The sequence below is a fragment of the Apiospora marii genome (assembly GCF_038362585.1).
Source record: "Apiospora marii strain CBS 49790 chromosome Unknown utg000005l_segment0_segment0, whole genome shotgun sequence".
Lineage (NCBI taxonomy): Eukaryota > Fungi > Ascomycota > Sordariomycetes > Amphisphaeriales > Apiosporaceae > Apiospora > Apiospora marii.
Window position 1 is genome coordinate 2,742,286 of NW_027117377.1, and position 24,880 is coordinate 2,767,165.

At 53.3% G+C, this 24,880-nt stretch overlaps 8 protein-coding genes across 8 annotated transcripts; 4 read left to right on the forward strand and 4 right to left on the reverse strand.

The window, feature by feature from the left end:
- Positions 1–821: 821 nt before the first annotated feature.
- Positions 822–1,773, reverse strand: PG985_008773 (uncharacterized protein; the record flags this gene model as incomplete). Its single annotated transcript, XM_066828541.1, has 3 exons — positions 822–1,324; positions 1,400–1,571; positions 1,666–1,773. The coding sequence occupies 3 exons, from the start codon at positions 1,771–1,773 to the stop codon at positions 822–824; spliced, it is 783 nt and encodes a 260-aa protein (XP_066683453.1).
- Positions 1,774–2,262: 489 nt separating this feature from the next.
- Positions 2,263–3,579, forward strand: PG985_008774 (uncharacterized protein; the record flags this gene model as incomplete). The annotated part of the gene is made up of 1 exon (XM_066828542.1): positions 2,263–3,579. One exon carries the CDS (start codon positions 2,263–2,265, stop codon positions 3,577–3,579), a length of 1,317 nt encoding a protein of 438 aa, XP_066683454.1.
- Positions 3,580–4,471: 892 nt separating this feature from the next.
- On the reverse strand, positions 4,472–6,687 carry PG985_008775 (uncharacterized protein; the record flags this gene model as incomplete). Its single annotated transcript, XM_066828543.1, has 4 exons — positions 4,472–5,956; positions 6,179–6,419; positions 6,490–6,525; positions 6,671–6,687. 4 exons carry the CDS (start codon positions 6,685–6,687, stop codon positions 4,472–4,474), a joined length of 1,779 nt encoding a protein of 592 aa, XP_066683455.1.
- A 967-nt stretch (positions 6,688–7,654) lies between these two features.
- Positions 7,655–9,904, forward strand: PG985_008776 (Nulp1-pending protein; the record flags this gene model as incomplete). The annotated part of the gene is made up of 1 exon (XM_066828544.1): positions 7,655–9,904. One exon carries the CDS (start codon positions 7,655–7,657, stop codon positions 9,902–9,904), a length of 2,250 nt encoding a protein of 749 aa, XP_066683456.1.
- A 1,278-nt stretch (positions 9,905–11,182) lies between these two features.
- PG985_008777 (uncharacterized protein) lies at positions 11,183–11,603 on the forward strand (the record flags this gene model as incomplete). The annotated part of the gene is made up of 2 exons (XM_066828545.1): positions 11,183–11,270; positions 11,434–11,603. 2 exons carry the CDS (start codon positions 11,183–11,185, stop codon positions 11,601–11,603), a joined length of 258 nt encoding a protein of 85 aa, XP_066683457.1.
- A 5,440-nt stretch (positions 11,604–17,043) lies between these two features.
- Positions 17,044–19,754, forward strand: PG985_008778 (uncharacterized protein; the record flags this gene model as incomplete). Its single annotated transcript, XM_066828546.1, has 5 exons — positions 17,044–17,159; positions 17,246–17,684; positions 17,738–19,507; positions 19,558–19,620; positions 19,686–19,754. 5 exons carry the CDS (start codon positions 17,044–17,046, stop codon positions 19,752–19,754), a joined length of 2,457 nt encoding a protein of 818 aa, XP_066683458.1.
- Positions 19,755–20,111: 357 nt separating this feature from the next.
- Positions 20,112–22,282, reverse strand: PG985_008779 (uncharacterized protein; the record flags this gene model as incomplete). Its single annotated transcript, XM_066828547.1, has 8 exons — positions 20,112–20,216; positions 20,287–20,370; positions 20,455–20,801; positions 20,894–20,942; positions 21,074–21,114; positions 21,179–21,847; positions 21,924–21,933; positions 22,028–22,282. 8 exons carry the CDS (start codon positions 22,280–22,282, stop codon positions 20,112–20,114), a joined length of 1,560 nt encoding a protein of 519 aa, XP_066683459.1.
- A 932-nt stretch (positions 22,283–23,214) lies between these two features.
- PG985_008780 (uncharacterized protein) lies at positions 23,215–24,880 on the reverse strand (the record flags this gene model as incomplete). Its single annotated transcript, XM_066828548.1, has 5 exons — positions 23,215–23,608; positions 23,759–23,854; positions 23,934–24,057; positions 24,137–24,476; positions 24,695–24,880. 5 exons carry the CDS (start codon positions 24,878–24,880, stop codon positions 23,215–23,217), a joined length of 1,140 nt encoding a protein of 379 aa, XP_066683460.1.

Sequence of the window (24,880 nt, forward strand, 5' to 3'; positions counted from 1 at the left end):
AATAAGGGAAACCCGCATGGTCGAGCTTTTGGGCATCCTTATCAGGCACATTCTGTTCGAGACATTGCCCACGCTCTTGATCGAGATCACTATCACTCGAAATTCGTCGGGCTCCGACGGAAGAGAACCGATGCCTGATGTCTATTCGCCCAGTACCTATTTCTCTATGGGCCCATTCCCTTCTCCCATGGATGTCATGTTTTTTGAGCACACAGAGATACCTGCAGCTTACCACAGAAGTCTCTTACATCAGAGGTTGTTGGTCTCTGTAAAAACAATAGCAAGTCTTTGCATCATCTACCGCTGATTGCTCCTGTGAGTTGTCACTCCCATCCGACTGAATTTTTGACCACCCTCTATCGAGCATGGAAAAACCACCCCCAATGTCGAACTGCCGTTTAGTTCCACGTCGTTGTTGAGCACCTTGAAAGGGAAGACACCTGGGACTGATTCACAACCGTCTTGTTGCGTTATACCCCAAACTCCATTATTAAACCCCCTTTCTACATCCTGCGAACCACCATCTGCCTAAATGGCGTGCTTATGACATAACACCAATTCAAACGAGCCTCTAGCGACCCATTTCCCTTTCATATACGTGACTTATATTCATGTTGATCGTATTGATCATCCCTTGGGCCTACAAACGCCGTCAGGTTCCAGTGGTCGCCACCTGTGAAGAGTGATATTATGCAATGCACTGTAATGCTGCAGAATAAGCGCCACATCCTGTTGGGATATCAATATTGTTTCGCAACTCACAAATCAAGTACATACATGCATGAGTTTGGGACGGAAAACTTGGATTTATTTCAAGGCTGTTATACTGTGATTTTTGCCTCGCTCTTCGGTCCTCGAGTTCCGAAAATGGTGCTTCCTACCCGCACTTCACTGCTGCCCATGGCGATTGCACCCTCAAAGTCCTCACTCATGCCCATGCTCAGCTCCAGCTCCCTGTCCAAGCCCAACTCCTTGACGACCAAGTCGCGCTGGTCCCGCAAGCACGTAAAGTCCTCGTTCTCGTTTTCAGCCGTCGTAGCCACACTCCGAGCAATAGCGCCGATAGTCATGAGGCCCAGGAGGTTGAGATGGGGCGACTCCTCGACTAGCTTGCAGAGCGCCACCGTCTCTTGCCCCGGAGGGCAGCCGGACTTTGACTCTTCGCCCGAAGTGTTGACTTGGACATGGATGTTCAGTTTAGGGGCCTCTGGATTTGTGGCGAGGAGCTTCCCGCGGTACTCATTGAGGACTTGTGCCTTCTTGGTGGTGTCGACACTCGAGACACAGAACAGGTTGGGGATCTTGGCCAGGTTCTTGCAGTGCCCTGTATGCGTCATTAGCATCCAGGTTGCAGCCCTTACGCCTATTCTTCTGCTTTTGCAAACTGAACATTACTTACCTGACTGTAATCCACCAATGAAATGCCACTGTATGCTTCTAGGTAGGAGCTCTGCCTTCTGACTCAGCTCCTGGGCATAGTTCTCGCCGAAGTGCAAATGAGAAGTCGGCGGCTGAGATAACGCCAGGATGTCGTTGGCGGGCTTCAGTTTCGAAACTGCAACCAGACGAACCTGGGTGTGGGTGTGCCAAAGGGTCAGTTCGGAGTCTGCTTCTCGATTTGCTCGTCCTGATAGTTCATCATGTAGACAGTGTTTGTCAACCTACATTTCTGCCCTTGGCTACTGCGGCAACACGCTCGCTTATTCCGCCGAGCTGAGATATCAGAGCTGCAGCTCTGGACGGGTCAACCTTCATCTCGGTCTCACTGGCCATCGTATGTGCCAATATGTATGACAATGATGTGATGATGAGTCAGGGAAAACTTGGTAGATAGCTGAGAGCTAGCCGGATATGCAGTCAGTCCGAGTCTACACAGGTGCAGTCAGATTATGTCTGGTCTGGAAGTTTGAATTCACGATTTGCTGGTATACTACCTACGTAGTTGCATGAGGTGGTGAGTGGAATCAGTGGATGGACCATACTCTTGCTGGACAGCGGAACCACTTCCGTTAATGTTTGCAGTGCCGCATGCACCAGCGCGACAAACAGTGGGGCCATTGGATTAGATTAAGGTGCTACCCAGAAAAAAGTACTAAACTTCACTGTTTGTATCTCCAGTACAGACTCAAGCAGTCCATTGATATCGGCCCTGGAATAATTCTAATTTGACGTTGAACCAACGGAAGGATTCAGTCATTAATCGTTTTTTTTTGTTACTCCAGTTGCCCTACACGGCCACCATTCCACCCACCTCGCCCAACGATGGCGGACCCTCTCTTGACCTCGCTCTGCGGCATCTGCCACATGCGCGAGCCCAAGTACAAATGCCCCCGATGCTTTGCCAACACCTGCTCGCTCCCCTGCGTCAAGAAACACAAGAAATGGTCCTCGTGCAACGGCGAGCGCGATCCCACCGTCTACATGCCGCCATCCCAGCTGCGCACCGACGCCGGCATCGACCACGACTATAACTTCCTGACCAAGATCGAGAGGTCCCTGGAGCAGACGGAAAAGCTGCTGGTCAACGAAAGGGGCATCCTGCCCGACCTCTCACAGCAGCAGCAAAACGACCGGTCCCATGGACCGCCGCACAAGAAAGCACGTTTGAACAAGGGGCAGAGTCGGGGCCGCACGACGCTCGACGGCGGCTCGCGATCATGGGCGAGGGCAGCGATCGGCCGGCTACGCGCACTGGACATCACTGTCAAACATCAACCCTACGGCATGACCAGGCCCAAGAACAATACGACATCGTTCAACAAGCGAACGCAATCCCTTAACTGGCAGGTTGAGTGGTGTATTCTCGGCCCGGCGACTTCCACCTCCACCGAGACCTCCCGCGTCCAGCCCGAAAAGCTTCTCAGTAAGACTCTCGACAGCGTGCCCATTTACCTCGGCTACGCCGACTGTCGCGAATATCACCGGCGGTCGCAAATGTCCAAGAAGGAGAAAGAGCAGGAAAGGAAGCAAAGGCAAAGTGACGACGCCGCAGAGGTGGAGGTTGACGACACGGATGACATTCATACTGTTTTCGGCGGACAAGACTGGGAGAATTCAGCCTGGGCAGCGGCGGTAGTGCCCGTCCAGGACAAGAGCGGCGTCTGGCACACATCGACGATACTAGGGGATCCGAGGAAGCCCAGCGACCGGCAAAGGCGCGCCGAGGCCACCAAAGACGACTACCAGTTCTATTACCACGTGCCCGGGACGCCTTCGCGCGAGGACCAGAAGCTCATACCCGTCAACCCCGACGAAACCCTTGCCTCTGTACTGTCGGGCCTGGAAGTGCTGGAGTTCCCCTCCGTATACGTCACGCCAGCCGGCATGCGCCTCCCGCAGGGTTATCGACGGGCGAACCGACCCGCCAACAACAGTAACAGTATCCCCTCCTCCCGAGGGAGCGCTCGGCTGCCGCAGAAGCGCAAAGGCGAAGACTTGGTTGAGTACGGCTCGAGCGAGGAAGAGGGCGAGGTTGCCGATGAGAACGACACCGAGGAGCTGGGAAGCGACGTAGGGCTGGACCCGGAAGACGACACCACCAGTAGCTCCGGTTCTGATTCGGATGAGGACATGGACTAGTGCCACAGTGACTGTAGCACGGGCTGTAAGAGTACCTACCAGAGCGGATTGCCTATGATATGCCAAATGTTTGGAGACGCCGCAGCAACCATGTCTGAGATCAAACGGCTTCATTGCCTAGAAATGATCCAATAGGAGTTTGTACATAGTCCACTTGGGCAGTGCTTACTTACATGTACTGTACTTCGAATGATATGAGCAAAGAGATACCCTGACTTGTTCCCAGTCCTTGAACCCAGCACGCGTGAAAAGACACTGCAATGCTGCATCTATAGTAGTACTGTGAAAGGAGTGTCCTAAAATTCAGCATCCAATCCACTTGATAATGGGATATGAAGTCTGATTGACATTGGGAATGACGGACTCCTGAAGGACTTACGCATACTACAATTCCAAGTTTACAACGACAAAGTCGCAACTATGCTCATAATATTAATACATCACTTGTCCAAGGAGCCATGGATAGCTTGATATGGCGCTTGTATTAACCACTGTGGTGGCTCACTCAACTAGCTATGTACAAAGCGCTAGTTGGCTGTGTGCATCAAGACTATCTGGTGGACTGGATTTCTCCGTGGTGTACCTGCCATTCCATTACAAGCAGGGAAATCAAGTTGGTATCAGCGCACTCTCGCTCCTAAACCATATGCTTTCCCCCAAGTTTCCAAGGCTTCCCAAGCCTCGTTTTTATATTTGATCCGTGACAACTCCTCGTAATCATCGTTAACGCCTTGTTTCGTTGTCATTGATCGTTCGTGAATTGGCAATCGCTCTGAGCCCTTCTCAGATTGTTGCCACATCTGCTGCGTCCATGCCATATTTTACACACTGTACAGTAAGACTGAAGAGTAGGTATGTGGTATCGCTGAGTATGCAATGCCTCAAAAGACCATTACTGGGCTGGGCCGGCTTCTCCACCTCTGGGTCGGAAACCACCTCTGCTGAAGCCACGGCCTCCACGGGGTCCGCCACGACCGCGGCCACGGCCTCGTCCACGGTAGGATCGGTAGCTACCATCAACGCTGCCTTGACCAAAGGTTTCCATGTTCTTTCTTTGCTCCTCGCCGCGCCACTCACGACCACCAGGCTTCTGGCCGCCGCTTTCAGATCGCTCCTTGGACTCGCTCGAGATGTTGTCAAAGAATGACCGCGTCTTGTTGTAAGCTTGGGCTAGGGCAGGGTCTTCGTCCACTTCCTGGACCTCAGGGTCAGGTCCGGGTCCGTTCGGTGTCTCGCCGAGAGGCGAGCCAGCAATCGCCTCCTTGACTAGATCTTGCTTGTTGAACTTGGCATTAGCCACCTGGAAATCGAAATCGGTTTCCGGAACGTCAATTTTGCCAGCTCCACCAGCGCGGTTGCCCCTGCCACGGCCTCGAGTGCTAGGCCCACCTCGAGTAGTGGTAGCATTAACCCTCATCTCGTTGACCTTTTTGGTGAGATTGTCCATGGCATTTCCAGTTCCGTTAGGAGCGGGTTGTCCAGCACCAGAAGCTGCCGATGCATTCCCCAGTTTGGCCATCGCTACAGCCACAGCATCCTTCGCCTGCTGTGTCGCATCACGAATGCTTGCAGCAGACGGAGGGGCATTACCCGTCGTCGCGGGCTTGATAGAGGCCGCAGCAGCAGTTATCTGAGGTGCAGGTTGCCCTGAAGGACCTGCCTTCTGAGGGCCAGTAAAAGGAACAGCCGGTGTCACGCGGTTGTTGTTTCTTGGACCTGTGGGGACGTTCTTCTGCTGTTGAGCGACCTTAGCAGGACCGTTGGTGTTGAGCGACTGCGCAGTGGCTCTTACCTCCTCTACACTGGGCTTCGAGTCGACAGGTGGAGTGGGCGCCGGTGCAGACCCGGGGGGCGGTTGGGTAGCAGCCTTTTGTTCGGATGCCGCCTCGCCTTGTTGGGGGGTTCCAGCTGGCTTCGGTTTCTCAATGCCAGGAGGAGCCCCAGGTCCCGCGCCAATCGGTGTAGGCTTATTACTATCCTGCTGTGGTGTTCCTCGCATGCCTTGACCAGGCGCACCGGGGGCGCCGGGGGCACCGGGGGCGCCAGGAGGACCATGGGGTCCGGGAGGGTAACCGAAGTTGTTCCACGGGCCGGGACCAGGTGGGAAGCCTTGGCCAGGAGGAAACCAGCCGGGAGGAGGGTAGTGCATGCCACCAAATCTTGGGTCCGGGACAGGGCCAGGGCCAGGAACTGGACCAGGACCACCGCGGCCACCCCAAGGGCCGGGACCAGGCGGGGGAAAGAAGCCAGGTCCAGGTGGTTGCTGGAACGGCGATGGGTAGCCGCCCTGGTTGTTAGGCCCAGGACCGGCATTAGGAGGACCTGGAGGACCTTGGGGGCCAGCTGGGCCAGCAGGACCGACCGGACGAGCGCGAGCCTAAGCAGTAGTCGATCCATGTTAGCAATGTATTCAGGGCCCAAGTGATTGCGGTGCATGCATGGAAAACAAGGCTTGCTTCGTAGATCAGAAGGAAGGCAACGGAAATATCGACATGGGAGTTTGTTTGCGCAATTCCGTCAAAATAGGTTTACATCCGAAATGTTTCATCATATGAAGCTGGTGTTGGTAGACAGGTGTGGAAGATGGGGCCAAACTTACACCGACAATAGCAGGGTCGTCCGGCACAGCGGGAGGCTTGTTCTCTTTGGAGCCAGGCCCCTCCTCGATGCGTAGATCCTTCACGTCGCTACCACGGAAGACGATGTACTCGTAGACTTGATCTGATGCCGGAAGCTCCTCCTCGGGGTTGCCTCTGCGCCCCTCGGTACCGTATGATCTGACATTCTCGAGAGACACTGTCGACTCTTCCGAATTGATCTCGTGTAGTATACCCGAGTACCTGAATGAAGGTGGCGAACGGTCAGTTGAAAGTCAGGGAGTAGAGAGAGCAGCGGAGAGGAGGGACTAACCTGATATCACTCTTTGAAATGAGTGATATGCGCGAACTGCAATGATGGAGTCAGCATCGATGCCACCAATTGCTCGCAAAGCTACACGGTGAGCTCCATGATAGATGGCTGACGATGCGGAGGCGGATGTAGCAAGCTACACCAGCGACAACCTATGCTATGCTATGTTGAAGACACATACCCCAAGAATTCAGACATTTTGCAAAATCTGAATGCGCAACGGAGCGCGATTTGTATGAATAGGAGGAGGGAGGGAAAATGTAGGAAAGTAGAATAGAAAAGACAGAGTTTGTGGTGTGGGAAAATCAGAGAAGCCCGTGTGGATACATCTGGAGCTGGAAGAGGCTGATGAGTGGAAGAAATGAAAGATGTTCTGTTCTTTCCGTGCGGCGTGGGCTGGTGGTTGGGGCGGCCCCACCACAAAATTGAAAAAGCCTTCACTAATTGGCACAATCAATCAGCTCCAAATGCATGCTAAAGTTTAGGTAGGAGGTAGGCTCGTAGGCTAGGTGCTAGGCGTACTGTAGCTGTCTGCCAGTCTGCCATTCTATTCTCCCAGTCATGAATGGATGGGATGGGCGTGCAGACAATCAGGATGATTTTATGGATGTCTTCGGCCAGTCGAATGACTTCTTTTATTCACACATCGACAGTACTGACTCGCAACTCGTCAGGAATAACATTCAATATTACGGAGGAAGCGCAATAAGATGTATCCATCTCTACCGTGCCAGTTGCTTGCTACCTACCTACTTGCTACCAGCCACACTACCCACATTAGCAAATGCGGGCAGCGAGCTGCATGTACAGTGATACAACCCTGGTCGTTCTGTATTTCGTAGGTACTTTGAGGATGACATGAATCAGGAGGAACAAAGTACATCGATGTATTGACGTATGTGTGACCAGTCGTTTACCTGGTAGCAGTACTGGTAGGTATGAAATAGTCCAGGGTGCATAGCTTACTAAGGTAACCTAACCCAGGCACTTTTTTTTTGTTCGCAGTATGACGCACACCGGGCTCTTACTGCGATCTACCCCACCACAACACCACTACTTATCGCAACTTCTCCCACTTTAACCATAGGTGTTCTGTCTTGTTGTAAGACTCGGATGACGACCAGTTTTTACGAATTGTCCAAAGCACACTCCCGAGATCGCCACCATGTCAAGCAGGCAGTTACGCAAGCTGCAAAAGCAGAAAGAGCTGGAACAGCTGCAAGCCCGCACGCAAGAAGAAAGTGGATCTGAGAGCGAGGAAGCCCCAATACAGAAATCCAGACCAAGTGTTTTCTCCGGTTTTGCGGCTTTGGGCGGCGCCGATGAGGACGACTCCAACGATAGCGACAATAAGGAAGAAGCCCCAGAGGAGGAGCCGGAAGTAGTTGAAGTCATCAAGCCAGCCTCAAAGAAGAGCAAAAAGAAGAAGAAGAAGGCCAAGAAGGCAGTGGATGAGACCAACAGCAAGAATGTTCCAACTGGTGGAAAGGCGACCGCCCCAGCCGACGATGCCGACGAGATTGACCGTGCGCTCCGTGAACTCAACTTGGTAGCCAAGTCAGCCAAGGATGGTTCCGATTCTGGCCCTGCAACCGCTGCAGCTACGAAACCCTACGAGCGTATCTGTGAGCTGCTGAGCCTCAACACTGTTCACCTCAGGGCCATCAATGAGATGCGCACCCTTTTCGGCCGTGAGGCGATGGCAGCAGCAGAGATGGAAGAGCAAGAAGACGAGATGAACCGCAACCGTCGTCGAAACCAGCGCCAAATGAGAGAGAATGTGGATCTGGAGACTTTCCTTAGAGGTGTTCCGGGCAAGTCTTTACCCGAGGTCACCCTCCGTCGCAATCCGTTCTTGCCTGGTAAAGAGACATGGCCAAGAGCAGCTACCGACGGGCTTACGATGAAGCAGGTGAAGGACGGGACCGTAGAAACAAAGTGTGGCACTGTCGAATTCGGCTTCGCACACGACCAGAACTACAACAACCTGGAGCGCCAATTCTTTGCCCTTGCACAGATGTACGAGCCCATGCAGCTGGTGCATTTCTTGCATCGTCACCCCTACCACGTTTCTTCATTGATCCAGGTCAGCAAGATTGCAAAGCAGGATCAGAACTCGTCTCTGGCTGCAGATCTATGTGAGCGTGCTCTGTTCACCTTGGGCCGCGTCTCGATATCTACGTTCCGCCAAAAGTTGGTGGAAGGCAAGGCGCGACTGGACTTCCGGAGGCCGGAAAACAGGCAATTCTGGCTCGCTGGATACCACTACCTGAAGAGCTTGGTCATGAAAGGCACTTACAGAACAGCCCTCGAATGGACCAAGCTGATACTGAGCATGGATTTGGCCGATCCGTATGGTGTAATTCACTTCCTGCACCCCTTGGCCATCCGCGCCCATGAATCGAAGTGGTTCATAGATTTCTGCGATTCGGAAGCGTTAGACGTGTGTGATACAGCGCAAGACTATATCCGGCAGACCCTGGTACTTGCCCGTTTGCAGCAGAAAGACAACGCGGGTGCCAAAGCCCTCTTGATCGAGGGTATGGAGCGTCTGCCGTGGATGTACAGCTCATTGTTCAAGGCCCTTGGCCTCGACGTCCCACGTGCTATTTGGGGCACGGAGGCTAGAGACGAGCACGAGAACTTATTCACGGAGCTTTATATTCACCAGACAAAACCTCTCTGGGACAATACCCAGGCAATCGGACTGCTAAAAGAAGCTGCTGCGTTGGCCCAAAAGCCGTCAATGGATGCCCTTGGACCTCCGCCTGTTGCTGGGCGGAATGTCGGCCGGTTCGTCTACCTGGACAACACGCCCGCTCTCATGGGTCTGGTACCCGATGGAATGCTACACAGTTTCCCGAATTGGGACTTCGATCCTTTGCCGCCAGCCCAGGAAGAAAACATATTCAGCTATGAAACTCAAAAAGTCCAATGGACTCCTGACAGGGGTGCTGCCAGTAACCCCATGCTGGGTCCACTGCCGAACGGTGTCGGTCGTCGCGAATTGGAACAAATGCTGCAACAAGTCATTAGAGATGGCGCCCCCGAACAAGTCCGCCAAGCTCTCGAGGAAGCCCTTGGCCACAACGGCCAGGACGCAGACGTGGCCGGTGGGGATGGAATTGCAGACGACGAGCCAGAGCAGGACGCCCAACAAGCCGGACTCTGGCAGAACTTGATGGGTATGATCTGGCCTGTACGAACGTTACACGACGGAGACGACACTGATAGCGACGATGGGAGGTACATGGGTCCGGGTGGTTGGCCTAGCGATGACGAGGACGAGGACGACGAGCTGCCGCCTCTGATAGCAGAGGAGGCTACTCAACCACAAGATTCGGGAGGCGCGAGGCAGAGGGATCCAGACAATGATGATGATGATGACATGCCTCACCTGGAACCTGCACGGTGAGTGGACAAACCGCCACGAGCTACGTAGTGGATAGACCCGAATATAGATAACGATGAAGACCACCCGTATTTGTCCCCTTTCCGCTACTTGCTCCTAATTTAGACCTTGTCGGGGCATAAGTCGGGCTACTGATCCACCGGATTGTGCTACCGGCCCGTTCCGTTCTATCAATGGCAGCTACATACGACTCAGTGGGTACTTGATCAACCAAGCTTTCTGGTGCACCTGGAGATGTGCAGTGTCAGCATGCAAGTGACGATGCATACCCAATGTACCTATCATACATACAAGCTTACCTGCCCAACCGACACATACAGTTTTCAAGCCATTTAGAATTGACCCGTCTGAAACGACTTTTCTAAGTATTAGGTTGCGCCTTGTTACAATAGCAAGGGCTGGACGATAACCTGTGGATGTTTCAGACCGCGAAAACTTGCTCATGTTTCAGCATGTAAGTGCTCCGGACGGGGGTTATTTCACCACCAACCTCAGCCAACGCAGAAGCAAGCCCGGCCGAAACCACCGGAGATTGTCAGGTGTAATATTATCAAAGCTGAAGCGCTCAATCGGCCACCTGTACGCACAAGTTTGAACTCATGATAACATCCATTGATTGATTTCTATATGCGGGCGTTTATGTTACCTTTTCTAGGAGTATTCCGATACCTATGAGAAAGAACCCCACGATTCAAAAGGCACATGGCGGGGTAAGGGTACCTATTGCGTCTGTCGCATTTGCATGACCATCAGTGACAGCCGGTAACCAACCAGATGCTCCTGTGGCAGCCTGTCAAGATTGTGAAGCAACACCATCGTTTGGAGGGGTGGCTAACGAAGATGGGGGAGGGGCACAAAGGGGAAGGGGACTGGATGCATGGGCCCTGCCGCCGCCCTGTTCCTTCGTGTTACTGGAACTGGAACGGGGGAATTGGAAACTTGCTCATCCGGATTATTAATGCCTTTCTTTCTCCCATGCGCCTGCCGCCATACTTTACTTGGATCACGTAAAGACTCATAAGAAAAAGAGAGCACTTAGGAAAGACGTGTCTTTTTAAAAGTGCATAAAGAGCCTGGTCGCGCCTGCTCTGTTTCTCTCTCCCAGTCTATTTCCACTATCTTCTCGTCGCCAACCTTACCATCTTCCATTGTGAACAACCCCGCAACGCCATATATTCGGAAAGCAACCCTTAAGTCGCCAACCATCAACACTTCCTACACTACATACCTGCACATTACTTCCACCACATACCCTTTGATATCCAACACACAAGCACCAAGATGTCTGACCACACCTACAAGTTTGGCGTGCACATGACCTGCGGTGGCTGCTCCGGCGCCATTGACCGCGTCCTGAAGAAGCTCGATGGTAAGCTCCTTATGCGTTCCTGGTTCCCCAATCGGTGTCGCTCCTTTCCCCCCTTTCCACTTTGCGCAATCACGCTACCCAAGAAGCACGAGATAGCGGGCAGCGAGGGAATTTGATATGAAATGACATGCGCTGACATCTTTCTCTCTTCCGCGAATTGTAGGCGTCAAGTCGCACGAGGTCTCGCTCGACAAGCAGGAGGCCATTGTCGTCGCCGAGCCCGGCCTTGACTACGAGACCGTCCTCCGCACCATTAAGAAGACTGGAAAGACCGTCAAGTCTGGCGAGGCCGACGGCGAGTCCAAGAGCATCGAACTGCCCGATGCCGCATAAAGGCGCCCAGTCAACATGACCCGTCCTCTCCTCTACACAAAGTACCTACCTAGACAGGAAACCGCGGGGGGTAGATGCGAAGATGGAGCCATGACCACCCGACTCGAATACTATCTTGAGCTGCTGCCAGAATCCGCAGCGCAAGCTCGGAAGATTGGCAGATAGCTCGGTATAGGTACGGGGCCGACTTGCGGAATCGAGAGGGAGAGTTGAACGTATGGACGCGAACGGGGTGACGAGCATAGCATAGCGGCATCATTTCTCGATATGATGCAATGGTATTTCATTTGGACGGCTGTCTCCTCAATGACGACGCGGGATATATATCTTGGAAGGGAGTTTTCCGGCTTGAGGCTTTTTCGTAGCATCGATATTACACGATGCTGCCTATCAATAGAAATCTGGTCCAAGAGTTCATTGGAACTCTGCGCAACTCACCCGTTCATCTTTTTTTCTCACTGCCTTATCCTCATGTTCAGGGATAGTGAGTGTACTGCTGAGTGCTGGACACCTCAAGTATAACTGCGTTTGATTTGTTCCGAGTTGCGCAGAAAGCGTCTCGCAAATATGGTTGGGCGAGCGTCTTGGCCCAAGCTGTACACCACTGTGCTCTAAACACCTGGGCTAAGTAGCTTTTTTTTTCATTAACTCTTCAGACTATACGGGAGGGAGGTGCTGCTACCTGCCTGTATGTCCAGTCGTCTGAATATGTGATCTTTAGGAGCCAGACGTGTCTCCCTTTTTTGCTTGATCTACCGAAAGTCACATTGATTTCGATGGTAGGGTCGGGATAGGATGTGTCGGTGCGCGGCATGACTGGAAAAGGTCAACCAAATGCCACACAGAAAGTATGGGCGTTGCCTTTCACCTCAAGGTATCACATATGGCTGTGGTGTGTACAGTGTCTACAGAGAGAAAGGGGTAACGCGCCTTGGTATATCAAAGCCAAGCTCTGTGTGCTACCTTGGCTGACCTCCTATTTCCGGAGTTTGTGCGGGTGAATTCGTGACCCTTGAGTTCGTTTCGTCAAATTCCCTCTCTGTATCGTCTTCCGAGAAGATTTTGTCATGGTCCATGCGACGGAGCAAGTATTTCAAGTCTTTGTCTGGCTGTTCCTGCGGTTCTTTGACTGGGGTGTTTCTGGAACGGTTGGTTGGCGCTCACCACGCATATCAATATTGGCTAAACACTGCTTGTCTTCTGGCAGGGTACGTGAGCTGTCAAGGTGATAGGTCACAGGAAAGATAAAGGGGGAACACATTCAGGGAGGGGGGTATGACAGACAACATGAGTTCGGAAACAGGATTAATAATTAACGACGTAGGCCATCGACTTCTTCAGTTGTGCCTCTGTTTATGGAACGCCATTGACCACCCTGAAGATGAAGAAGTCGCAAGCAAAGGGAAAACGGCGTTGTTAGCTTGCTCTTCCCATGATCGTTTGCAGCTGAGGTAGACACGTGTTTAGAATAGCCGCGTGTTGACAGAGGTCGCCTTTGTGTTAATGGTGGGAAAATTGAAGGCATGTTCCAAAATCTTGTCTGGCCACAGCATCTGTTTCTCTCAAGATCCATTATTCTGGCCCTCCTTGCTGCCCTACATAATAAGTGCTTGTAAGTACGTAGCCATGCCCAACACCCTCTAGTCAGTCTCCCACATCAGACCTGTTCGCTGTCTTGCCCTTTTTCATCTTGGCTGATCCCCCTCTTCTCTTCTTCGTTAAGTAAAATCCCATTGGAAGCGGTTTTCTGTGTCCTTTCTTCTTCCTTCATGGTAGAGGCGGAGTCACTTGATCTGCTTAAGGAGCCAGGGCCAAGACCAGGGCCGTGTAAACCATCATCATCTTAGTCATTGTGCTTAAGTCCGTGTTTTTTTTTTTTTTTTTTTTTTTTTTGAGAGAGAGAGAGAGAGAGTGTGTGTGTGTAATTGTTGTCAGCAGCTTAGTCACTTGTCACCCGTGAAGATGATCGACCCAGAAGCTTCAATGGCGGACAGTAGGTAGTTATAGCTCGGGTACCAAGTCTGAGCCGACCATGGCATCGACTCAGAAAACACATGACAGCATGCTATCTTTGGTGAAAGAAGTGGTACAGGCACTTGAGCATTCTCGTTGGCGTCCCCGCCGGCTTTCGTCGACTGGTTCAATTTCTCCCTTGTTCAGCTGGCAGCTGGTTTATCACCACATGGCCGACTAAAAGGGGGTCTGAATAGGTCTTATGCTTATTGACATGGATGGTATAGGATTTGCAACGAGTATTCAATCCGACAACGCCCGGAAGACAGTTCAAAGAGTTCTCTGGTATTCGTTGGCCCTGCTTGGAATATGAGTGTGGTATGGATAGTGAGATTTCCTCTGCTTCAATGTGATCCCGCCATAACCCAAACCACAAAAAGGCTAATGCCACGTAACGAAAGTGAGGAACGAACAATTTTGACCAAATCCTACCTACCCATTTTCAAGGGGCTCTTCAAGAGACGCTACTCACCGCATCGCAGCGTTACATAGCTCTACACGTATGGCTGACTGTCTTGACAATGATCATCGTGGGTTCTCCTCAATGCGTGGGATTTGTTTCTGGATCTTCTAAGTGGCGGCGATGCCGAGAGCCGTTGACACAAAGGCAGATCGCGGTGATGATCACGCCTAAGCTAGGCTCTCGCCAGCGAGCCAGCGGCGTGTTTCCGCTCGGACGACCTGGGCGCAGCCCGGAGTGTGACCACGTCGCTGTTTCGAAAGCAGGATGACGGAGTCGAGAGCAACGGTCACGATGCAAGGCTACTGCGTGTATGCGAGAAACCCAGACGAATATCCCGCCGGATCTCCCAGGCCAGCGTTGAGAGATCCATCAAGCAACGCGGCTGTGCAAAAAGCACCCGCCTGAGACGCGAAGGAGTTGTCACGGGGCCGGTCCTGCGATGTGATTCCCAGCCCGATTATTACCCTTCCGCTTGCCTGGCCGGTCAGGGAGACAGAAGGGGCGGGCCTTCCAGACCTGACCCTTGCAATATGGAAGCATGTACCATATAAATATACCGCTTTAGGAGCCAATGGCTGGCACTTGCCGTCGGCCGTGGCCCATCGTGTGCTGCTTTGACGAGAGAAAGATGGGCCGGCAGCAACCCCATCTATGTACCTAGTAATGCAATACAGTTGTTTGGTTGTTTTTTTCCCCGAATGGATCGATCCGGGCTAGTCAAAATAAAGGTGATACGTTAGGTAGGTATGTTTGTCTACTAGCCCTTCTCGAGGTAGATCCCGAATGACGAGGTTGGGGAAAATGTTGTTATTGACCCTTGCATATTTCTTTTTTTTACGGGTTTGACTAGCATCTGCAACGGCCGACAGGGATTAATTGGGCATTTGCGCGGTGCGGATGCGCCCATTCGGCCGTGCCGAAATGTGCTGGAATCCTTTTTAGAAGGGAAAAGAAGGTCTCTCTGCCGTTGGCCCAGCCACCACCAAAGCCGTGAGCCGTGCAGCCTTACCGACTAGAGACAGGCCGGCAGCGAGAGTGGTCAGACAAAGGGAGAAAGTCGTCCGTCATACCGACCAGAAGGGCAATGACGATCGGGCAAGATGACTGGTATCATCCCATTATTTCCGCTGAAGGGAGGTTGCATTCGGATTTGCTCCCCTGGATGGGTTGCGGCGGCCGAGTTTCCAAAACGACGGATTCTCAAACGACTTGCCAAGCCGGGAAACTACACGTGGAGCCGGATGCATGAGCGGGCAAAGCGGACGGATGGAGGGAATGGGACGCTTTCGATGGCTTTTGTGGCTCTTTCATCTTGCTCTCTTTGGCTCTCTGCCGTAGCGCCATGGGCAATAGGTGTCAGTGTAAGTGCAAGTGCAAGTATACACCCGCGAGACCTTACAGCAGTACCTACAGGCCTACCATCCATGCCTACTACTCGCCTACCTATTCTGGCTATGTGCTCACAAGTTCCCACAGCATTGCGCGTCATATTATGGTTCGCCTGCTATTGCTGGGCTTCTACCGGGAAGGACCTTGACCGCAGGGGAGGGAAAACGGGCTATATGGCTTCACGTATTGTGGTAGTTTGGGAAATTCGGCAATTTGGGCTGACCGCATGTTGTTTGGCGCGATAGAAAGGCCCTAGGGCGACATACAGTAGGCGGATAGGTGCGCGAGCAAAAACAAAGAACCGGTAGTGACTACCGAAGGAAGAGAGAGGCAAAGCGATCTGCCATCTGCCTAGGCATCTCCTATACATCGTCTCCACTTACCGCGTGGCTCCGTGGGCAGGCGAGGGATTGTCGCATGTGATATGGCCATTTGTGTGCAGTGTGCCGCAGTTGAGGTCGTCTGCAACAGCTTTCATTGCATGGCATGCCTCCGGGATGCACGTCTGGAAGATCGACCCAAGACCCAAGACCACCAACAAACGTGCCAGAGTGGGGGAGGCGTTATTGTTTCGCTCGTTTTCCTCCGAATGGAGCCCGCTTGCCCAACAAACCACCCACCATCTGCCCTCCCCTCTCCGCCCGAGGCCACGCCCTGGGTGATCGGCGGTTTTGCCCATCGCTTCGGGAAAGTATCAATGAAGTGAGACAGGGGGGGTCGTCTTGAGCAGACCGTCACGTGGTGGTGAACTCTGTTCGAGATGCGGTACCTTTGCGCAGGTCTCTACATTCTACCTACCAAAACAGCCAGAGTCGCTTGTCGGGTAGGTAGCAGTTGCCAAGAGCTAGAAGATGAGAGTGCTGGGGCCTGGTCCCAATGTGCGGTAAATCGGCCTTCTTCAGCCCCACGAAAGCGGTCGATCAACAAGCCCATGATCCATTGATGGCATTCGACCCGACCTGCGCAAGTGTCTGCATCAGGCGAACTTTCGGGGTTTGAGGATGAATCAATCGCTTATCGAGCTAAACCCCGAGTTAAGCATCAGAGAAGAAAGAGTGAAAAAAAAAAAAAAGCGGAAGGGGCAGCAACGCCTACGTGCTTGCATTACTTACATACCTGCATCCATGGATGTTGATGGTCTACCTCCATCTTACTACAACCTAACTCGACCTAGACCTAGGCTGACCTAATAATCTTTCTTTAACCCGAGCCTTGCCTCTCTACCATTAGGTAAAGGCGCCCCTTCGTCTTCATCATCGACATCCATCTCCAACTAGGTCTCGGACTTCGATCGGCCGAATCGCTGGTTATGCATAACCTGGCCCTGTCACTGTCACTGCCACTCGCCTGTCTCGCCAGATGTACTGTTGATACTTCAAGCCAACGAGATCTTGACTGTCCAGGACGGTGACCATAGATCAAAACCATATATCTACTAACTTAGTCTGGGCCGGGTTCTCTTGATCGCTGAGCTGGGATTGCGGGATTGAGACACGATATACCTACGCGCGACGTGGTTGTTGTTATATTTCAACGGTGTTGAGGAGTACATACCATTGTTCGCCGCACCCCCAAATGGCCGACCATGGGACGCCGACGCCGACGCCGACGTCGACCCACGACCCCGGATCCGGCCACGGAGCTGCACCTGCGCGAAGTGTAAAGCGACCACGACCGGTAAAGTCTTGCATGTAAGCCAGCTATCGCCATACATGAACCACTTGCCTGCCTGCATATGCCTAAGTACGAATTTCTAATCCATCGCCACCACCCTTAGTGAGTGTCGCAAGCGCAAGCTCAAGTGCGATCGTCTGTTGCCATGCTCACAATGTCAAAAGTCGCAGCGCCACTGCCGCTATGCTCCCGACGGTGATGCTGCCAACCTGTCAGATGCCTCCGACGCTGAGGTCTCGGAACGCGCCTCCAAAAAGAACTGCGTGCCTACGAGTGCTGCTGCCCATGAACAGACTCATAGGAATCGGGAACGGCCCCCTGCAGGCTCATCTCAGCATTCGGTGCTGGAAGACCACAGCGCCAGGCTTGATCGACTAGAGACCATTGTCCTTGCGAATGCCGAGAAATCAGTGTACTCGAGCCCTCCTCTGCGGCACCAGCCCCTCACATCCTCCTCCCTGACTATCCGGGGCCTCACGGTCAAGGGAGGCTTACGGACGAGGTTCTTCGGGCAAAATAGCACCCGCGTGCTACTCAACTTGGTAAGATCTGTTCACGCCTATCCCACCAAGCCCAATTGCTCATCACCCAACAGTTCGATGAGTCCAAGGAATTCATGTTCTCTAGGAACAAGCCCCGTGAAATCATGGAGTCCTTTTCCGACATCCAGAAGATCCACAGAACGCTCCAGGATGAGCAGAGGAAGGCACTTACGCCGATCACGGTTTTTGTGGACAGCATGACCCCGATCCAAAAACGCATGGCAGATATCCTGCCGAAAAAGGCGGTTTGTGACCAGTTCCTGCAGATATATCTCATGGCGTCCGAGTCTATCTACCGAGTTGTCCACATCCCGTCCTTCATGAATATCTACAATCGGTGGTGGGAAGGCAACGTGCAGTCCGAGTCGTTCCTACCCCAGTTACTCTCGATACTCTGCATAGGCTACCGGTTCATTGGCATGGGCAAAGGCCTGCATCCGGACCGAGACGGCGTTCATATACCCACTGCCTGTAGTCTGGTCAGGGGCTGGCTGGATAGTCTCCGAGGTAAGCAGTTGGTGGATTTCGGCACGCTGCAGGCTGAAGTGCTGCTCCTGCTAGCACAGCGCATGATCAACCCCAAGAACCAGGAGACATGGACCCACCTCGGTCTGATTGTGCGGATGGCCATGACCATGGGACTACATCGAGACGCGTCCGAATTTCCTCTCAAGATATCCCCGTATTGGGGCGAGCAAAGGAGGAGGCTGTGGTACACTATTCTGGAATTGGACGTCCAGATGTCGACGCAGTGCAACTTGCCGGTCTGTGTCCGTGATGGGGACTTTACATGTCGGGCGCCACGGAATCTCAACGACGATGAGATTTACGTAGACATGCAAGAACTCCCGGAGTCGAGGCCGATAGACCACATGACCGACTCGCAGATCCAGGTGTACGCCTCGAGTACGTTGCGCTATCGTTTTAAGGTAGTGGATCTCATCAACCGTATCGACAGCCTGGCCGACTACCAGCAAGTCATAGAGTGCGGCACCGCCTTGGAGCGTGCCTTGGACGACATCCGCACCGTGGTACCTCGAATACTGCCTGCCACCCCCGAGGAGAGGAACAAGAATTGGGCAATCCGGACAGTCTTGGACATGCACTGTCGCCGTGCGCTGTTGAACTTGTACCGGCCGTTCGCGTTGAGCACACCCGACGTGCCTCAGCAGATCTTAGCTGCTTATCTCCGGTCTTCTGTGGCCTTCCTCACCTACCTCGACGACCTGGATCCAAGCACGGAAAGCTACACGCAGCTCTGGCATAGCCATAATCTCGTCTTCCGGCAAGATATACTGCAAGCCGCGCTGAGCGTCTGCTACTACATCAAGCACATCATCGCCGCCAACAACGGCCACAACAACAGTAGCCATACCAAAAACAACGCGGCAACGACACTCCACCCAACCATCTGGCACCCGACACGAACGCAGCCCGAGACAATCGAGGAGGCATGTCTGCTCGCGTCGGAGAGCTCCATCGCGCTTGCCCTGCCACGCCTCGTCCGCGTGGTCGAGAACGCCTTCAACTCCAGTGTCCGACGCATCCGTGAGATCGGCACCGACCTGAAAGACCTTGTCATCCTGACGGTGACGCTGAGCGTCTGCCGCGGCGGCTCCGTCCAGGAGGTGCAGAAGCGAGCTCTCGATGGGCTCCAGGTCATCATCGATACAGGGCTGCAGTCTATGCAGACGAGCCACGAGGCCATTGCCTCGCTTCCTGTAAGTGGATCTTCTCCGCCTGTAATTCGGTTTAATTTCTTCTCCAAACTTTGCTTCAAGAAGGAATCCGTCTATCTCGGAAATGTCTATGCTTCTTTCACGGTAGCTAACCAGTGGAGACGCAGACGCCCATGTCTTTGACAACTATGCAGACGCCTCCAGGTTTTGTCAATCCTGTGCAACCTTTTATCCTGAACGATGAGCTTCCGAACGTGGTAAGTACTTCAATGAACAACACTCTCGCAAAGTTGTGTGTGCGACTATTGCTGACTTACTTCAGATACCCGATGATTTTGCGATGTGGGATATGGAGTTCTGGCAGCCGCTGTTGCAAAACGGCACCATGTAAACCCTTTAGCTACGGCGTTGGTTGGTATAATTGAGTTGACAGGTGCCAGCGATGGCCTGTTTTAGGTTAGAAAAGGGGAGGTGAGTATGGGTGCATCCCCCCATGTCTTGGGGTTGATTTAATCATCGACATTTTATCGCCACCAAGAATCACATACATCATGTAGATGCACAAAAAGTCCGTGTGCATACCTTATTTAATGAATAATACCACATTCGCTATCATATGGGACCAGTCGGATTTACATGCAAGTCCAGGCTTCGTTGTGTTTGAATTCACCCGTCAGCTCTTCCAAGAGATATGCTCTGCTTTTTGCTCTCTCAGATAACCCGTACATCTTGTTAATATGTATTCGACCTAGTGTGCAGTATCTGTGATGTCCACAGGGTGCGTCTTGAACTTTCTCGCTGGCACGTTTTGCGCAAAGAGTATATCGAGTTCTTCGTACGTCCGCCCAGCCGTCTAAAATTGTGGGTGTCAGATCCGATATCAGGTAGCACATACGAGATCTATAATAGTAATATAGACTCACCTCAGGCACGCGGAAGAAAGCCCAGACGTAGCAGAGGGCAGCGAGACCCCCAAAGAAGAAGCCCAGTTTCCCTTGCATATTGGCCTTTATGTTTCCAATCAGAGCGTCAGCCATCACAGAACGATGTTTTCCCTTTGTTAATTCTTGGAATCTATGTTTTCTTCTTACCTCGTCGGGATTGATCATGTAGGGAATGGCCACCGTCATGGCGATGCCGACGAGCGCCTGCGCCGCCGTGGCGACGGCGATGGTCTTGGACCGGACGCGGGTGGCGGAACACTCGCCCAGGATGGTGAAGCAGACGGGCCCCACGGAGAGGTCGTAGGCGAAGTTCCAGACGAGCATGAGCGAGGACTCGGCCCAGGCCACACCGGCAGGGCGGCCGGGGATGCAGTCCAGGATGCCGATGAGGAGCTGCAGGACCACCAGCGCCGAGAGGCCGTGGAGATAGATGGTGCGCCGGCCGAAGCGGGTCAGGAGGTACCACGAGATGATAGTGGCGACGAATCCGACGGCTGATAATGTTGCAAGGTGTGGTGGCGCGGGTTAGTATGGTTTACATGTCCAAGTACCCATATCGGTTCATATCCGCTACGGTCGAACTCACCTAAGAACCCGATGCCCATGTCAAAAGCCTTGTCGGTGGGAAGCCCGGCCTTTTGAATGTCTCGATGTCAGCATTGATACATGAAATCAGGGTTTAGATAACGGGGGCAAAGTTGGGGGATCAATAGAAATAAGAAAGGGGTGGTGGGTAGCTGCTTCGGGAACTCAAGGTACTACTAACCAGTTTGAAGAAATAGGTCCCATAGTTAATGAGGTAGATGCCTGTATTGCAGAGATGAGCGACTTGTCCGGCTTCAATCAGTAGGTTCAAGTGATGAAGACGTACCAGAAAGCACTTGTATACTGTAAACGCCAATTGAGATTTCTGTCCGGCGCGCATTCACGCTCCGGAAACAGTCGCGGTAGGTGCTACCCGCCTCGATCTCCTGCTCGAGGCGGTCCGTCTCGGTGATGACGGCCAGGGTCGCGGCCACGTCGACCTGCTTGGAGGCCAGGCGGCGGAGGGCGTGCTCGGCCTCGGCGAAGCGGCCGCGGCGGACCAGCCACCAGGGGCTCTCGGGCACGAAGAACATGCCGGGGACGATGACGGCGACCCAGAACCACTGCAGGGCGAAGGGGATGCTGTAGGCCCAGTGGTCGCCCAGTTTCGACGTCCCCGCCGTGACGCCGTTGGCGAGCAGCTGGCCCATGACGAAGCACAGGTTCGTGTAGCTCGTCAGGACGCCGCGCAGGGCCAGCGGGCACACCTCGGACGCGTACGCGGGCGCGATGACGACGTAGCAGCCCAGAACGAGGCCGCCTAGCAGCTCGCCGGCCAGGAGCACCGGCAGCGACCGCGCGAAGAACTGGATGAAGATGAGCCCGCCCGTGAGCACGACGCAGACGCCGAAGGTCCGTTTCCGGCCGAACAGCTCCATGGGATACGCCGAGATGAGAGCACCGACTACTTGACCAATGGGGTTTCCCATGGACAGGCCCGTCTGCCAGGGAGCACCTTTTGGGGTTCACTTAGTGAGTCACCGTTCACTTTGTAGGAGGACTTAGCTATTGTATAGCGTAGGTATACTTACTGATGATATACTTGTGAAATGGATCCGCATTGTCAGATTAAGATAGCTTATACACCCAAAGTGGACGAGAGAGAAGAATGGATTCAGCAAATGCTTATGCTTACCTCTCCTTCATACTCGTAGCCAAAGTCTGCGGCGAATTGCGGCGTCGCATACAAGTTGCCTAGGAGCTGCGGGTCGAAGGCCAGCATGATGACGCCGATAGAGACAAACATGGACCAGCCTACGGCAGCCGGGTAGAGCTTGACAGCCTGCCAAAACTCGAGGCTATGCTCGTGCTGGATGGCCTCGGCAAGGACGACATGGTCGGTGGTAGTGCCACCACGCTTGGGGTCACCCGCCGGGTCGACTTTGGCCATTGCGACTGGGGCAGCTGCCGTTATCAGCGTGGTTGTTGAAATCTCAGCCCCTTCTCTTTCTTCAGTTGTAGTGCTCGTAGAACTACTAAACTGCAGAAATCACGAGCTCAATACGCTGTTCTCGCCAATACGCATGCAAGGGGCAAACTAGGTGGGTGGATAGGTACAAGAAAGCAGAAGGGGCCAGGGCGAGAACTGACATTTGGCGGCGGCACGCAACAGCGGAGACATGCCGGGCGTCGTCGGTTCCTGCCTCCATTGTAGGTAGGGTGGCCAGGCTACTTATCCTGATGATCCTCTTTCTCCTTCCCTTATCGAATAAGCAGGCATGCCGTGCCGCGCTGCAGCCGGCGAACGTAGCTGAATTTAACCGGCGCACCCACACAGCAAGGAAGGACGGCTGCTGTTCCTCAGTTATCTAAGCAAAGATTAGTATTCTCGAAAGGAGAAACCAATACGACATATCGGCCAGTGATACGGGAGATGCAGGCAGAGAACGAAGTAGTGTTATTACTGGATAAAATGGCCTGGGGGGGGGGGGGGTCAAGGGGATTGGGTGATTCGATGGGAACGTTACAGCGAGGAGTGGTGGAGTAGGAGCTGCGAGGTGCAGCAGCTGGGCAGCCAAGAGCTACTGATCCAGTCGGCAAACTACCCTGTAAATTAAACCCCAAGACCCCAGAGTCGTTAACAGTGAAATGGCGGGGTATCATGCCCAGCCCGAACGCTAATGCAATGGAAGTCTGCAGGTGATGCATGACTAAGTATATTTACACCCGCTTGTAGTTTTTATATACTGCAAATCTGTTTACCAGCCAACTGGATATATATAGTTGGTCGGGATTGCCCCCTATTAAGACTCAGGCCAAGGGATGTATGTATTAGAGGGATAAGGGCAAATTATCATAGATGTATAGGTTGGAAGCTAGCTGCTATTTGTCTCTAACTTGGGGCGACAACAACAACTTCTCCCCGGGCATGACCTTGCAAATCACAGTCCCCGAGCCCGTATCGAGCTCGACATGCTCGAACCCGTCGAGTTCCACGTGTCTCTGCTGACCATCGATTTCGACGGATGTCAGCTGCTGGTGCCAGGCCTCTTGCCCTTGCGGACTAACGGCCGTCTGGACGTAGAAGGTAGACCCGCTGCTCCGCCTCCGCAGCGAGCTGACCCGGCTGAAGTTCGAGCCTCCCATCGTGCCGTCGCCCTTCGACATCCTCGAGGGCGCGTCGAAGTGGACGAGGAACCCGCTCTCCGGGTGGTGCCTTGGCTGTCGGGGGGATGGACCGCGGCTCCCGGAGCATCTGGAGCAGCGTCCGCCCGTCCTTTAGGAAGAACGTGGTGATGGGAAGGATGTTGGCCGCCATGATCAAAAAGTTTTGCACCAATCTGTTTCACCCCCCCGCAACTGTCAGCAACGAGAACACTATAGGTGACATAGAGAGGCGTGTCATGTATAAGACAAGGCAGCTTACACTGTGAGGATTGTGCCGACTGGTTGAGGCAGAAACCTGTTCTCGTGGGTGGTCAAAGAGACGAAATACATCTTCGCCATGATTGTCAGAGCGATGCTAGCGAAAAAGGAGACATCACAATTAGTCATAGAACTGCTAGAGGGGAAAGAGTAGTACGGTCTGTCCACGGACTTACACCATATTCGCAACCGAGAGAAAGCAAAAGCCCCATTTCAGCCCGCGCCGTGCTGTGGTCGAGTTCTGGTGTACCACGATCAGTGTAATGAAGGCCATGTAGAACTGCGAGAACAAGTCGAAGACTTTGGAAGAAAAACACCAGGTTAGTACGGTTGGCCGAAGGACAAAGGGGGCCTCTCGAGAAACAGAGCGCCAACTCACTGCCTTGTACGTATTCGAGACTATGCCGCGTGTGCAAAGCCCAGCACTGTCCCTCCGATCCCGGGGTCCAGAAGCCCGACATGGGCTGGCACTGGAATAGGGTGGCGGCAATGAAGGCGAAGTTCACAACGCAGATAACCAGGATCTGGACCTCGAGGACGCGCCGCCAGATGTCGTGCTGGAGGAGTGGCACCAGCGAGATGCATATCGCCGCCTTGGCGCAGGTGGCGCTGATTATCAGCCAGGGCTGCGTGAAGAAGTCGGCCTCCAGGGCGGCCTGGGGCTTGTCCCAGTTCACCGCCTCTATTATGATGAAGAGGTTACTAACGCTTCCCAACGCCTATAGCGGAGTGGGAATGACAGCATTCATGGTCAGCCAAGGAAAGCAGGCAGGAGGTACGTAGGTAAAGGTAGGTGTGTGAACGAATAACAAGGTCGCAGACGATGAGCAACGAATAGGATGATGATGGGGGCGGATGTGTCATAGATTATCCAATGCTTGCGGGAGAGTAAGTGCGTGAGCGAGGAAGGAGGGGGGGGGGGAGGAGTGGTCCTCACCATGGCTAACCCGACGAAGCGGTCGTACCAGTCTGTCTCTCGCTTGTCTGCCCGGTTCACGAATATCCTCATCACACACGTCCATAGCGCGATGACATTGGTCAAAATCGACACCGCCAGCAGGATTTTTCCTTGATCCGGGGCGGTCGATAACACGTTGTCATCGTCGGGAACGGTGTCCAGCAT